The 12,050-nt window shown below is 36.5% G+C and overlaps 4 protein-coding genes across 7 annotated transcripts; 2 read left to right on the forward strand and 2 right to left on the reverse strand.

The window, feature by feature from the left end:
• Nucleotides 1-317: 317 nt before the first annotated feature.
• On the reverse strand, nucleotides 318-2,345 carry LOC114945807 (RAS oncogene family member RabX5). 3 transcript variants are annotated; one of them, XM_029322109.2, is made up of 8 exons: nucleotides 2,073-2,345; nucleotides 1,604-1,828; nucleotides 1,363-1,529; nucleotides 1,121-1,222; nucleotides 968-1,032; nucleotides 762-892; nucleotides 494-557; nucleotides 318-407 (listed from the first exon to the last, which is right to left on the reverse strand). In XM_029322109.2, the coding sequence occupies exons 2-8, from the start codon at nucleotides 1,685-1,687 to the stop codon at nucleotides 334-336; spliced, it is 687 nt and encodes a 228-aa protein (XP_029177942.1). In that variant the 5' UTR covers nucleotides 1,688-1,828; nucleotides 2,073-2,345; the 3' UTR covers nucleotides 318-333. The 3 variants fall into 3 exon arrangements, with proteins under 3 accessions (XP_029177942.1, XP_029177941.1, XP_029177943.1); XM_029322108.2 differs by having other exon boundaries at nucleotides 494-698; XM_029322110.2 differs by having other exon boundaries at nucleotides 342-407; nucleotides 494-658.
• A 17-nt stretch (nucleotides 2,346-2,362) lies between these two features.
• On the forward strand, nucleotides 2,363-4,038 carry RpL23A (ribosomal protein L23A). Its single transcript, XM_029322111.2, has 4 exons — nucleotides 2,363-2,445; nucleotides 2,921-3,219; nucleotides 3,458-3,585; nucleotides 3,694-4,038. Exons 1-4 carry the CDS (start codon nucleotides 2,409-2,411, stop codon nucleotides 3,953-3,955), a joined length of 726 nt encoding a protein of 241 aa, XP_029177944.1. The 5' UTR covers nucleotides 2,363-2,408; the 3' UTR covers nucleotides 3,956-4,038.
• A 219-nt stretch (nucleotides 4,039-4,257) lies between these two features.
• SWIP (strumpellin and WASH-interacting protein) lies at nucleotides 4,258-9,515 on the forward strand. The gene is given in 4 exon segments (XM_029322117.2): nucleotides 4,258-4,432; nucleotides 4,544-4,786; nucleotides 4,788-6,805; nucleotides 6,882-9,515. Coding segments are annotated over 3 exon segments (3,258 nt in total). The 5' UTR covers nucleotides 4,258-4,432; nucleotides 4,544-4,570; the 3' UTR covers nucleotides 7,906-9,515.
• LOC114933208 (CUE domain-containing protein 1) lies at nucleotides 8,011-11,628 on the reverse strand. Of its 2 annotated transcripts, XM_029305686.2 has the most exons (6): nucleotides 11,443-11,628; nucleotides 11,229-11,273; nucleotides 11,002-11,144; nucleotides 10,535-10,913; nucleotides 10,334-10,417; nucleotides 8,011-10,239 (listed from the first exon to the last, which is right to left on the reverse strand). In XM_029305686.2, exons 3-6 carry the CDS (start codon nucleotides 11,110-11,112, stop codon nucleotides 10,103-10,105), a joined length of 711 nt encoding a protein of 236 aa, XP_029161519.1. In that variant the 5' UTR covers nucleotides 11,113-11,144; nucleotides 11,229-11,273; nucleotides 11,443-11,628; the 3' UTR covers nucleotides 8,011-10,102. The 2 variants fall into 2 exon arrangements, with proteins under 2 accessions (XP_029161519.1, XP_085338663.1); XM_085482537.1 differs by having other exon boundaries at nucleotides 11,229-11,628.
• Between the last annotated feature and the right edge of the window lie 422 nt (nucleotides 11,629-12,050).

The following is a 12,050-nucleotide window of genomic DNA, read 5'->3' on the forward strand; positions in this document are numbered from 1 at the left end:
AGAATGAGATTATTAAATCAGTTGAAATTATTAAAGATCCATACTTCTCGTTATTATTTTAATGAATTGTGCAAACAAATCATCCGAAAATTGTAATTATATTTATCATTTAATATTTATAATTAAATTGTTAATTAAAATATTAAAATATATTATATAACTTATATATATTTATATATATATATATAAAATATGTATAATATGTATAATAATATGTATATGCATATATATATATATATATATATACATATTATTATACATATTATACTTTATAATATATACATATATATAAATATATTGTTATATTAAATTAATATTTATATTAAAGTTGCATTACGTCGAGCATTTAAAACACCTTGGCACTCTTTGTGCCTTTATCTCGGCTTCCCTCGATTGTCTTTTCAATGCTAAAAATGGACAAGTACATAATTTTTATTTTTTTGGAAATTTTTTTTTATAAATCATGTCGACTGATTTAAATATCTCGACTTACTTATCGTCGAACTGATGTTGATCGGTTCGAGTTTTAAACTCTGCATCTCACGCAATGCCATTGCCTGAAAAGTGAGTGCGGCGATACGTGTAAATAATTCGGATACCTCGTTGCCCGTTCTTGAAGAAACCGCCCAATATTCTGCCCGCATTCTTTTCGCCATTTCTATCGCCCGTTTTTCAATTATGTCGTACACTTGATGAGACTATTTTCCAAAATGATAATGATCGATCAAGAAAATAATGGATACTTATTGTTAGATATTTACCAATAAATCCTTTTTGGCACCGACTAAAAAGATGTGATATGGACCAACGTTGCTGCGACTTGCTTCATTCAACCATTGTTGGCAGTGCGTCAATGACATCAAGTTACTCACATCAAAAACAACCATGATTACTGTAAAATAAAAAATATATATAAGAATATAAATAATGTAAAACATAAAAAACGAATAAAAAATTTTATTTTTACCATTAGCTCCACGATAATAAGATGCTGCTATACATTTGAATCTTTCTTGTCCGGCAGTATCCCATCTATAAATATATGTAAAATTATTTCTTACAATACACATTTACATTTATATAACATTTGTAAGCATTTTTAGATTTTTAGTTTTATTACATTTGCAAATGAAAAGGCAAACCAAGGATATCAAATCTCTCCACTTCAAAGTCCACACCGATGGTAGCCTTGTAATTGTTGTCGAAGAGCTTGTGACAAAAACTATATAAAGCAACAAATAATTTAAATATTTAAATCTTTACATCAAGGAACGTGCACCATTTATTCTAAATAAATATTTTTAAAAACTATAAATATAAAAGTAATATATAAATCTTTAAAAGATTTTTTATCATAATTACCGATTCACCAACGACGTCTTGCCGACAGCAACGTCACCAATGACGATCACTTTGGAGATTCTGAGGGTCAAGTTTTTGTTCTCACAGGTTCGTCTGATCAAGCTGCCGAAATCGCTCTCGGTGTACGGAGTCATCTCCGATGAAAACGGTGGGGGCCAATTAGTTATCTATTCGGAGGAGAATTAGAGAGAAAGGTGCATTAATATTTTGTTTAACAAGTTCAATTAATTTTTTTTCTTACCTGCCTCTCATCGTGGGCCTTTTCTTTCATCATTTTGTAAACTGCGGAACGCGTTTCCAACATCGCATCGAATCTGAACAGCATTAAAGCATCTTGAAAAATATATAGCTTCTATCGTAGATATTATGTGAGCACAACATGAGTAATTCCAGCAAAACATTGGTTGCTGTGGCAGGTGTTCAACTCATAACACATGGGGGGGGCTTATATATGAGTGTAGAATTCCTGCAAACACATATATTTGATGTAATATTTGGAAACTGTCATCGTAATACAAAACATTTTTTCGTGGATTATATAATAATAATTTAAAAGTTATTAATATTAATATATAATTATTAATGACATATAATTTAATTATTTTCTTCTTTCTCGAAAATAACCTATTCATTTATATATTAAATAACAACTTTTATATTAAATAACTAATATATTTTATATATAATTATATTTTATAAATAATATTTACCTGTATATTTTTCTTTCTCTCTCCCTCTTTGCAAATATTTTTTCGCTCATTTAAAATGTTCTTCTTTCCAAAACGGTTTCAACTCATTGATTTAATGTGCACGAGCGAAAGATTCAATGGTTTCAACCTTTTAATAGAGAAATAGAGCATTCGTAAACTCCTCCGGAGAAATAATTCTGGTCGACCATCGGTCCACAATTCTGGCAATCTCCATTTTGAAAAGTCTCTGCTTCGTCTGTCAACGACCAGCGTAGTAGCCGGAAGTCGAATTGTCGACGCTCGCGCATCCGTTTCACACTTCACGTTGACGTTCTCTTTCACGTTCTTTTTAGTAAAATGGCTCCCAAACCTACGAAGTCTACGGATAAAGCAGGTAGATTTGGAAACAATATCTATATCATTTCTCTTTCTCCTCTTTTAGTTAAACACACTTTAGGGTAAATTATGCTATTTAATTAATATAATTCGGTAACGAAGTGGTATTTGAAATTAATTTTGCCGAGAACGCATCCCATGATACCCATGTGGTTTATCGTTCTTCGAATATATGTCTTTATTTCGTTGTATTTACGATAAAAGTACTTGCGTAGAGTTATTTCTTGAAATTTTACGCGTCTCTGTTTTGTGAATTGTCTACAATGCGGTTTTTCGCAATAATGATTTTTGATGAAATATTTACATGCTGTGTATCATAACCTATAAAATAGAAGAAAACGAAGAGACGTCTGATATTTTTATATTTTTAAGAGCGTAATATGAATATATTAGAGAAAATATTTTCAATTTTTCTCTTTTCAATGTTTTCTCAATTATCAGTGTAATTATTTACCTATTCTTCTAAATAATAGGTAAGCCTGCAGAGAAGAAGACGGAGAAGAAGGCGGAGAAGAAGCCGGCTACCCAGGCTTCCACCTCCAAAGTGACCAAACCTGCAGCCAAGCCTGCAGCGGCAAAGAAACCAGCAGCAGCTAAACCAGCGAGCGCTGCCAAACCTGCCGCAAGCAAGCCTGCGACTAAACCTGTCCTCAAGCTTGCCAGTAAACCACTGATCAGCAAGCCTAAGAAAAATGTACAGGCTGCTAAGAAGACACCCAAGGGTGGAAAATCAGCAACTCCTCTGCAAAAAGCCCTTAAGGCGCAGAAAAAGGTTTAGTCAGATTTTTTCAAGAATTATATTGAATATCACCAATTTTTTAAATTTCTTTTTTTATACATCTCAAATAATAATATCTCTATATATGATGATTGTATGTAAGTGTGGGAATCTCTTTGAGTTTTTATGAAAATACCTTTTAACACAATACTGATACAAATTAAAGAGCATAATATGTATACAATTGCATATTACATATTACAGATGCTGGCAATTACATTTTGCATTTCAGATTCTGAAGGGAGTCCATGGATCCAGAGTGCGGAAGATCAGGACGTCTGTCCATTTCCATAGGCCCAAAACCTTCAGACCACCAAGGAATCCCAAGTATCCACGTAAATCTGTGCCAAACAGAAATCGGTAAGAAAGCTCGAACGCTGGAATTCTTTTATAATACTTAAAAATATCTAAATTTGTAATTCTCTGAAAATCTATTGTTTATACATCATTGAAATATTTGCATTTCAGTATGGATGCTTTCAATATAATAAAATTCCCGCTTACGACGGAAGCGGCGATGAAGAAGATCGAAGACAACAACACTTTGGTCTTCATCGTGCACACATCCGCCAATAAATATCACATCAAGGCGTCGATTAAGAAACTCTATGATGTCGATGTGGCGAAGGTGAATACCTTGATGAGGCCGGACGGCAAAAAGAAGGCTTACGTGCGTTTGACGCGTGATTACGATGCGCTCGACGTCGCCAACAAGATCGGCATCATATAATTTCTATTCTCTCTTATTAAAAAATAAAACAAAATCTGTACTGATAATAAAAAAATATCAATATGGATATTGACTGCACTTCATCTGTATTGTTTCCTTGTTAGATTATGCTCCTTTAAACAATAGAATAAAGCGCAAAAGAAAAAATCTTTATCTTATTTATAAATCAAAGTATTATATTATAGTTTTAAAAAATATTTTTGTACCTTTGTGGAGTCATATCACTTCAAAATTATAAGTTATCGACTGTACTCGCGAAGATATTGCCATCTATCGCGACTAGTGCAAGATAAATTCATTGTTCTCAGGGGGAGTGTGTCGTGCATGCAACTGTCAATGTAAAAATCAAGTTTTAGATAACAATGAATTATGTACAGTGTGAAAGCAAAATAATCTGTTGCATTATTGTTTAAATTCAAATAAATACTAAAATAGATATGTATGAAAAAATATATAAGTATATAATACACTTGTGAGGTAAGTAGATAGTATCATATGTGTCAAATAAATTTAAACTTTTTTAAAAGGCTCATATTAATGATATATAATATAAGTCATAATAGTTCTATAATTTTCAATAATTCACAGGTTATCCGCATCATTTGTTAATTAAAAATGATAGAAACATCAGGATGGAATTCCAAGAAAGATGAGAGCATCTACAAGGCTGCAGGTGCTATGCACCTGCGAAAGTATGGGGAGTTCTTTGAAAACCTGGTGGAAAAATCCTGGAGTGGCGACTCTGCGCTGGAGTATGTTATAGAAGGTCCTCTACGTCTAGTTTACAAAGCTAAGGAGGATATCAGTATCATCTCCCTGGTGGAGATGGAGAAACAAAGCACTGTCCAAGCTGCTGGCAGCTGTGGCAGGAACGTGCAGGGAAATCAGGCTGCTGAAGGTGGAAGCTGCTAATTTCTACACAAAACTCTTTGCACATGGAGAAAGATGTGCAGATAATGATCTCACTAATGTGACTAAATTGCTATCCGATCTGCAGGATCTATCCATTTTCGTTAATCGAATGTCAACTGTTGTGCACTTGACTACACAACAATTGGCAAGTCTATCTGGTGCCGTTCATGAGATCTATTTACCTACCCTAATTGAATGCTTTATAGATCTATTCGTGATCTTCATGACTCTTGATGAGATCATCGATGCTCAATCAACAATAGTAGATCTGTGGAAGAAATACAGGATGCATGTACGTTCCATGATGCACAATCCTTCGCAATTTGGCGTTGCTGAGGCAAAACTAGAGACATTCGATCACCTGTTGAAAGATCTTCAGGAAAAGTTATTACGAAGGAATATGCTTTCAAAAGCGATTGAACATGTAATGGATGTAAATAAGAGTGCAGTTATGAGCGAACAGATTGTCAGCTATTTGAAGAACACGATCACAGATGTGGAGACTAAATCCAACGATCATGCTGCGTTGAACAAAAATTGGATAAGAGCTAACATTGGCGTTGCAGTGGTGATAAAGCTATTTGGTACTTGCGATCGAAGATTAATTAAGAGAGTGCTGGAGGCGAACAAGAGGTTCTACGCGGTCACGTTGGTGGGAAACGTGATTTGGGTACCTAGCAAATTCCTCAGCAACATTGTGCCAAAGGAAACTGGTACAGCCGTGAGCTCGCAGATAGGCGAAAAGATTCTACAGGCGAGAACGCAGAGATTGCCGATTGTAGTCAATAGTCTGATACACCGAGCAACGACCTGGTGCGTAGAGATGCAGAGTATTCTGACGAGGACAAATCTTCAAGTATCTGACATCGGGCAAAAACGTACATTGCTGACGGATCTGCTAGCTCTCTTGTCGCAGATGCGAGAAACGGTCGCATTCGTAACGAATCTTCACGCTTTCCTGTCGAAGCCTATGAGCCGCAACACGGTGCAACTGATCTGCAGACTCGTGGAGTTGCAAAAGTCCCTGCAGACAACGTTCTATACGCTTGGACCGATCGTGGTGCAATCGCAGGCGCAAGTGCTGCAGTATTTAGCTTATTACATGTTAGCTATGCTGGAGACAGCGCGCAAGGGTCTTGTTCAGAAGGACAAAGGCTACAGCAGGGAGCGATTGGACGCGCTATCCCTGATAGGACTCGCTATGCGGCTGATAAGCGGTCCGGCGAGCGCTGATAGACGGCTAATAGTGCGTTGCACCCTGGCATGTGCCAGTCAATTGACCGATACCTTCCGCGAAGAGGACGTGGTGAAGCTACGGTTCCTCCTGGACAGCTACGACGCCGTGGCCGAGCTGCACGAGCTGGTTGACGAGCTCGGTGATTACTCGTTGCTGTTGCATCATCAGAATATGCTGCCCGCCTACCTTTCCTCAGTCGTCGACGGTAACACCGGGGTCTGCCACGTCGCTCATCTGTTCGCCGCCTTCAACAGCGCCGTGGGCGAACAGGAGTTGGTCGAACTCAGGGAAAAACACATCGCGGAGCTTAGGGAGAGCCTGGTGAAAAGCGTATTGAAACCAGCTTGCCATGAAATCGAGACCAGTCTACGATTACATGTGCACGCCCATCTTAAACTAGACTCTACGAACCCTTTCAACATTGGGGCCAAGGACAGTGGCAGAGTGGTGCGTATTCCGCCATTATCCTTAGCTGAAAACATGGTCTGCACCAAAAGATTCGTCGAGCATTATCTGGATGATATGTTCTATAATCTGACAACGGTCGCTCTGCATGATTGGAGAACCTATCGGATGATGCACACGTTGGCCAGCTATAAGATGGGTCTAGGCACAGTGCAAGATCATCTGCCGACGCAGACCCTCGAACAAGGCTTGGATGCTTTAGAAATCATGCGTAACATCCACGTGTTCGTTTCCAGGTAGAGTCGAATTCTATTCACAATTAATATCTAGAAAAATTAATATATATTATTAATATTTGATCACTCTGTGCAGGTATCTTTACAATCTGAACACGCAGACATTCGTGGAGCGCAGCAGTGGTAACAAGCATCTCAACACCATCGGCATCCGACATATCGCCAATTCGATTCGCACCCACGGCACTGGTATCATGAGCACCACGGTGAACTTCGTCTATCAATTCCTGCGCGTTAAGCTGCACACGTTCTCGCAGTTCCTCTTCGACGAGCACATCAAGTCCCGTCTGATGCGCGACATCAGGTTCGTCCGGGCGCAACGGGAAGCGGGCGTCATTCCGTACACGTATGAGCGAGCGGAAAAATTTCAGAAGGGCATCCGAAAACTAGGGATGACCTCGGACGGGTTAAGCTACTTGGACCAGTTTCGCCAGTTGATCACGCAGATCGGCAACGCACTCGGTTACGTGCGATTGATCCGTTCTGGTGGTCTTCATGCTAGCTCCAATGCGGTGTCCTTTCTGCCGGATATTGAGAAGACTGTGCCCTTCGAAGCGCTCTGTCGTGGACTGAATTACAGCGTCGAAACGCAGGCTGCGGCTAGACGACTGGAGGACGACATCGCCGATCTTGTCCGCAACTTCACCGAAGGCATTCAGTACTTCAAGCTACTAGTGGACGTGTTCACGGCGGCGTTTCGCGACGCCAAGTCTTATCATCTGCAGCAGTTCTACGCTATCGTGCCGCCGTTGACGCTGAGTTTCGTAGATAATTCCGTGTCGAATAAAGAAAAGATGTTTAAGAAGAACCAAACTGGCGCGGCCTTCACCGACGATGGCTTTGCCATGGGTATCGCCTACATCAACGCACTACTCGATCAAAACGCAGAGCTGGACGGTCTGCATTGGTTCAAGACGGTGGATGAGCACATCGCCCAGGAAAAATTTGCCGCTGATAGTAAAGACGACCACGGAGACGAGAAGCTTCAGCAAACCAGAGCGCTCACTCTCCAACGTCTCGCCGAGAGGAATGCAGAATTCCAGCTATTGTACTATAGTCTTTCTGGTGCTAGAGTGTTCTTCAAACAACCCGATACGTAACGCGAGAATACGGATGTTATTTTGATACTTCAATATTGCATCTGGGTCTCGATTTCTTAATTGATAAGGGAGAAATAATCGATACAAGTTATAAATAGGTAAATATGCACTTGGAACTATTTCTTAATTTTATTCCTAATTTTGAGTTTGAACAGAATTTGAATAAATATAATGCAGTCTAGCGTCTCTTTCGATTTTATTGTATATAAGTCATTCTATACGAAAACGTACAAATGGTTCAAGCTAAAATTTGTTGAAACCTATATGAACAAATTCAACGTATATACGTAAATTGTTACAATTTCAATTTTTTAGTATCTTTGTAAGTTTCCAGGTCGGTAATTACTAAATTAGAATTATAAAATTCATAATAGCAAATCCAATATGACCGCTGCATATGTAATGTTTTTTGTTTTATATTCTTCGAAATAAAAAATATTGCACAATGCAGCGGTCATATTGGATCTGCTATTTTGTAATTTTGATTGCAGATTAATAATCACCGACATTGGAAACTTACAGAGATACCAGAGAAAATTGTAACGTATACCAGTCTACACATATATTAAATTTTCTGAAAAACTTTTTCGGAATTACTCAAAAAATGGCTTTGTGTCAGGGGCCAAGTAGCATTTAATTCTACATGAAAAAAGCTAAAATTTGACTCTTCATATGTACATTTCGACAAATTTTGGCTCGAGCCATTTTAAGTTTTCATATGGAATGACTAATATATATACATATAATATCATAGAGCGCATGTTATTTTGTAAATGACTTAGATTCTTTACAACCATTTTTATAAATATTTTCTACATTCACAATATCAGATTCTCGTTCAATAAATAATGGCTAGACTGAGCGACTAGGATTTATTATGCCTAAAAAAAAGATGCATTTGCTACTCGCAAGAGTAAGTAGAATCGAAAGAGTAAGTGAATGAAGGCATTTATGTGATTTTTTAAGCTTTAAATTTACTCAAATTCATGAGTAATTGCTCGTCGCAATAGTATGTATGCGTGCATGCGTGTGTAATTTCTGCAGAAAATTATCATTAAACTGTTACAGAATAACTACTATTTAATAAATAATCTAAAATAATGTAAATTTCTCAGAACATGTAGCCTTCATCCACTACTTTCAATTAATTACTCAATTCACCCAATTTAACTGATTAATTTCACTTTCTTGATAATTGAATTTTTCAAAGGAATCGTTTCCAATCTGGAGTTCGACATTATTTTCTAAATTTTTAACAAACTATTCTGTCTATAATAACATTAACGCACTATTGGCGTATGACAGACATAGACATATATACACAATATGATCAACTATTTTCATAGCTGCACGTGCTAAAAAGCAATCGCATTGCGTTACTTTGCATACAATAAGAACCTGATCTCTCTTATATTAATTATCATTTGAAACGATCGCTATCATTCTTAATTAAAACTAAGTATTTTCCAATGTCAGCAATAATCTTTTTAGATTATTACTGGATAAATTCTCGCAAAATTTTCTCATACAAATTTCTAAACAATTACACACCATTAATACACAATAATACAGATAATCGCAAGCAACATGTATCACAACAAAATATAAAATCTATTAAAATAAAATTTACGTTACAATATCGCAATAAAATATCACATTAAATTTATCAGAATTAAAACAGATCTATATCCTGATTAGGAAATACATTAAGATTAATTAATGTATACTATCCCTACATACATACATACACACATATATATATATATATATATATATATATATATATATATATACATATACAATATGTATATCTGCATACCGAAATATGATTTTTTTTTATAATTTTGTATATTGTTTCTCTCAAACTTTCTTCTTGATATTAATTTTTCTTTCTCTATAAATTTTTATCTTTTCGTTTTAATACGCCTTTGGATCCTCAGCCTAGCAATTTCATTATCTCTGTTCAGCTAATTATCTCCATCACGTGAACCAGAAACATAAATCACTAATTAAATTATGTACGACGCTAACATAATTTTCATTCGTCTCGCGCAAATTACGCGACATGGATATGCTTGTTTTTGTGACATTTAAATTACACTTAAGCTGTGAACGCCATTAAGTTTGCTCTGTCTTTACAATAAAGTAAGACAAGAGTATAGATATTCCCTGTAGAATCATAGTTACAGATGTTTCCTTAAGATTGAGGTTTCAATGACTCTTCTGGATCCAAGAGATCGTCACATGAAGCTGTCGGTGGCAACAATTGCCTGCCCCCGCGTTTCTTACTGCGTGTGAATACTTTCGTGAGTTGTGCGAATTTACGTCGAGATACTGTAGAATAAGAATATTCATTATTAGAGAGAAAGAACAGATAAGTCACACATTACGATTCTTAATTTTATTTCTTTTTTAACTAGTTACTTACATTTGCCCATGTTCTTCAGTCTTTCCTTAAATAAATCCTCGTCATCATGACCAGTCTGAGCACTGCACTTTTCGAGTTTCGAATCTACAAAAGAAGAAAAGATATTTATTGTTTTTTTTTTTATAAGTATTGACATTAGTGGATAGATGCATAACATTCTCCTAAATATATTATCATCTTGTAATTCTTTAAATTCTTTACCATGTTCCAACGTGGATAGAAAATCTTCATTCCAACGAAGTTCTGCCATAAACTCCTCGTTCTGTAAAAACATGGCAATTCTCTCATCTTCCAACATGGAGTTCTCTTGCGAGTACACTGAATCAATGCCATCATCCGATATCATTTGCTGGGGCAGTCTTAGAAAGGTATCTGGCAATGGTCCCAACAATGGTGGCTGCCACTTATGTATAGATCTTAACGATTTGCTAGAATCTTTCCTAGGTGACTTTGCAGTGCTTGGCAATTCTTCTTTCTGCTCCAATTCACTCCTAATCTTCTCATTCTCGTTGTCAGTACTCATAGTGAGTAACTGATCAATCGTAGTATCCACAGCTCCCTGATTGGATCTTAGCACAGCCTGACAAACAATGTAAGTGAATTCAATTTACTTGTGTTAATTAATATGAGCAATGTGTTTACTATATCTACAAATTCAATATTTTTACCTCTATCACATCGTCATCCATCTGTGGAAACATGTTCTTAAAGTCAGCCATCGCCTGGTAAAATTCCAGCGTGGTCTGCTGCTGTTGCTGCTGCTCCGTAGCAGAAGCCATAATGAAGTTTTCAGACAGAGATTGATGGACAGCTGATTATAATTGGAGAATAAATTATTAGAATTGCAAAAATAAAAATCTGTACATATATTAAAACTACGCATATAAAAACGTACAAACACCTGCTGATGATCTTCAGGAAGTGACAGCGTTATCCATGCCTGCAAACACCGGTTTACGTTGTTACGTCAACCCGATCTTTATTTAGTGTCAATTAGCATAGTATCATCTTTCGAAACGGTTAATTAGTCGAATGAACGTGCGACGTGTTTAGAAAACGAAAGATCCGCTGTCAGTCTATGCATATATCATTTTATGTACTAAACGAACACCAAAAAGTTCCTCTTCCTTGGAGTTGGTTGGCACCGGGTGGTTAATGTTAATACGTCCACTTCTCACACGATCACATCAAGAATTGTCAATCATCAAAATCTGCTCACCATAGAAATGTAATATACATAGATAGAGAATTAGTTGCAAAGAAAATGGCTAGAGAGAAGAGAGCGGCCACCGGGATTCAGCAGTTGCGTGTACAGCGTCCCCTGACAAAGTGGACATAAACTACGTCGTGACGCTCGGTAAAAAGCACGGTAAGTAGGTTCGATTCCGTGATATGGTTTCAGCATTATCTCCTTATCTCTCTCTCTCCCTCTCTGAAGATATTTTCGAAAAATCTTATCAAGAATGTCACAGTATGTCATCTACATATGAGTGTAAAAATATATTTTAATAATAACATATATATATTTATGTAAATTAAAGAAAAAAATGCGCGATTGAGCAGTAATTTCATCGATAGTCTAAAAAGATTTGTCATTTTAATTTTGCGAAACGAACGTGTGTATAGATGGAGTGATATAAATACAAAATTTGCGCACTTATCCTTGTTTTATAATTTTATACAATTATTCATGTATATTTACCCTTGTGCTGAATAA

This window comes from Nylanderia fulva, unplaced genomic scaffold, assembly GCF_048542155.1.
Source record: "Nylanderia fulva isolate GAGA-0341 unplaced genomic scaffold, ASM4854215v1 Scaffold21, whole genome shotgun sequence".
Taxonomy (NCBI): Eukaryota; Metazoa; Arthropoda; class Insecta; order Hymenoptera; family Formicidae; genus Nylanderia; species Nylanderia fulva.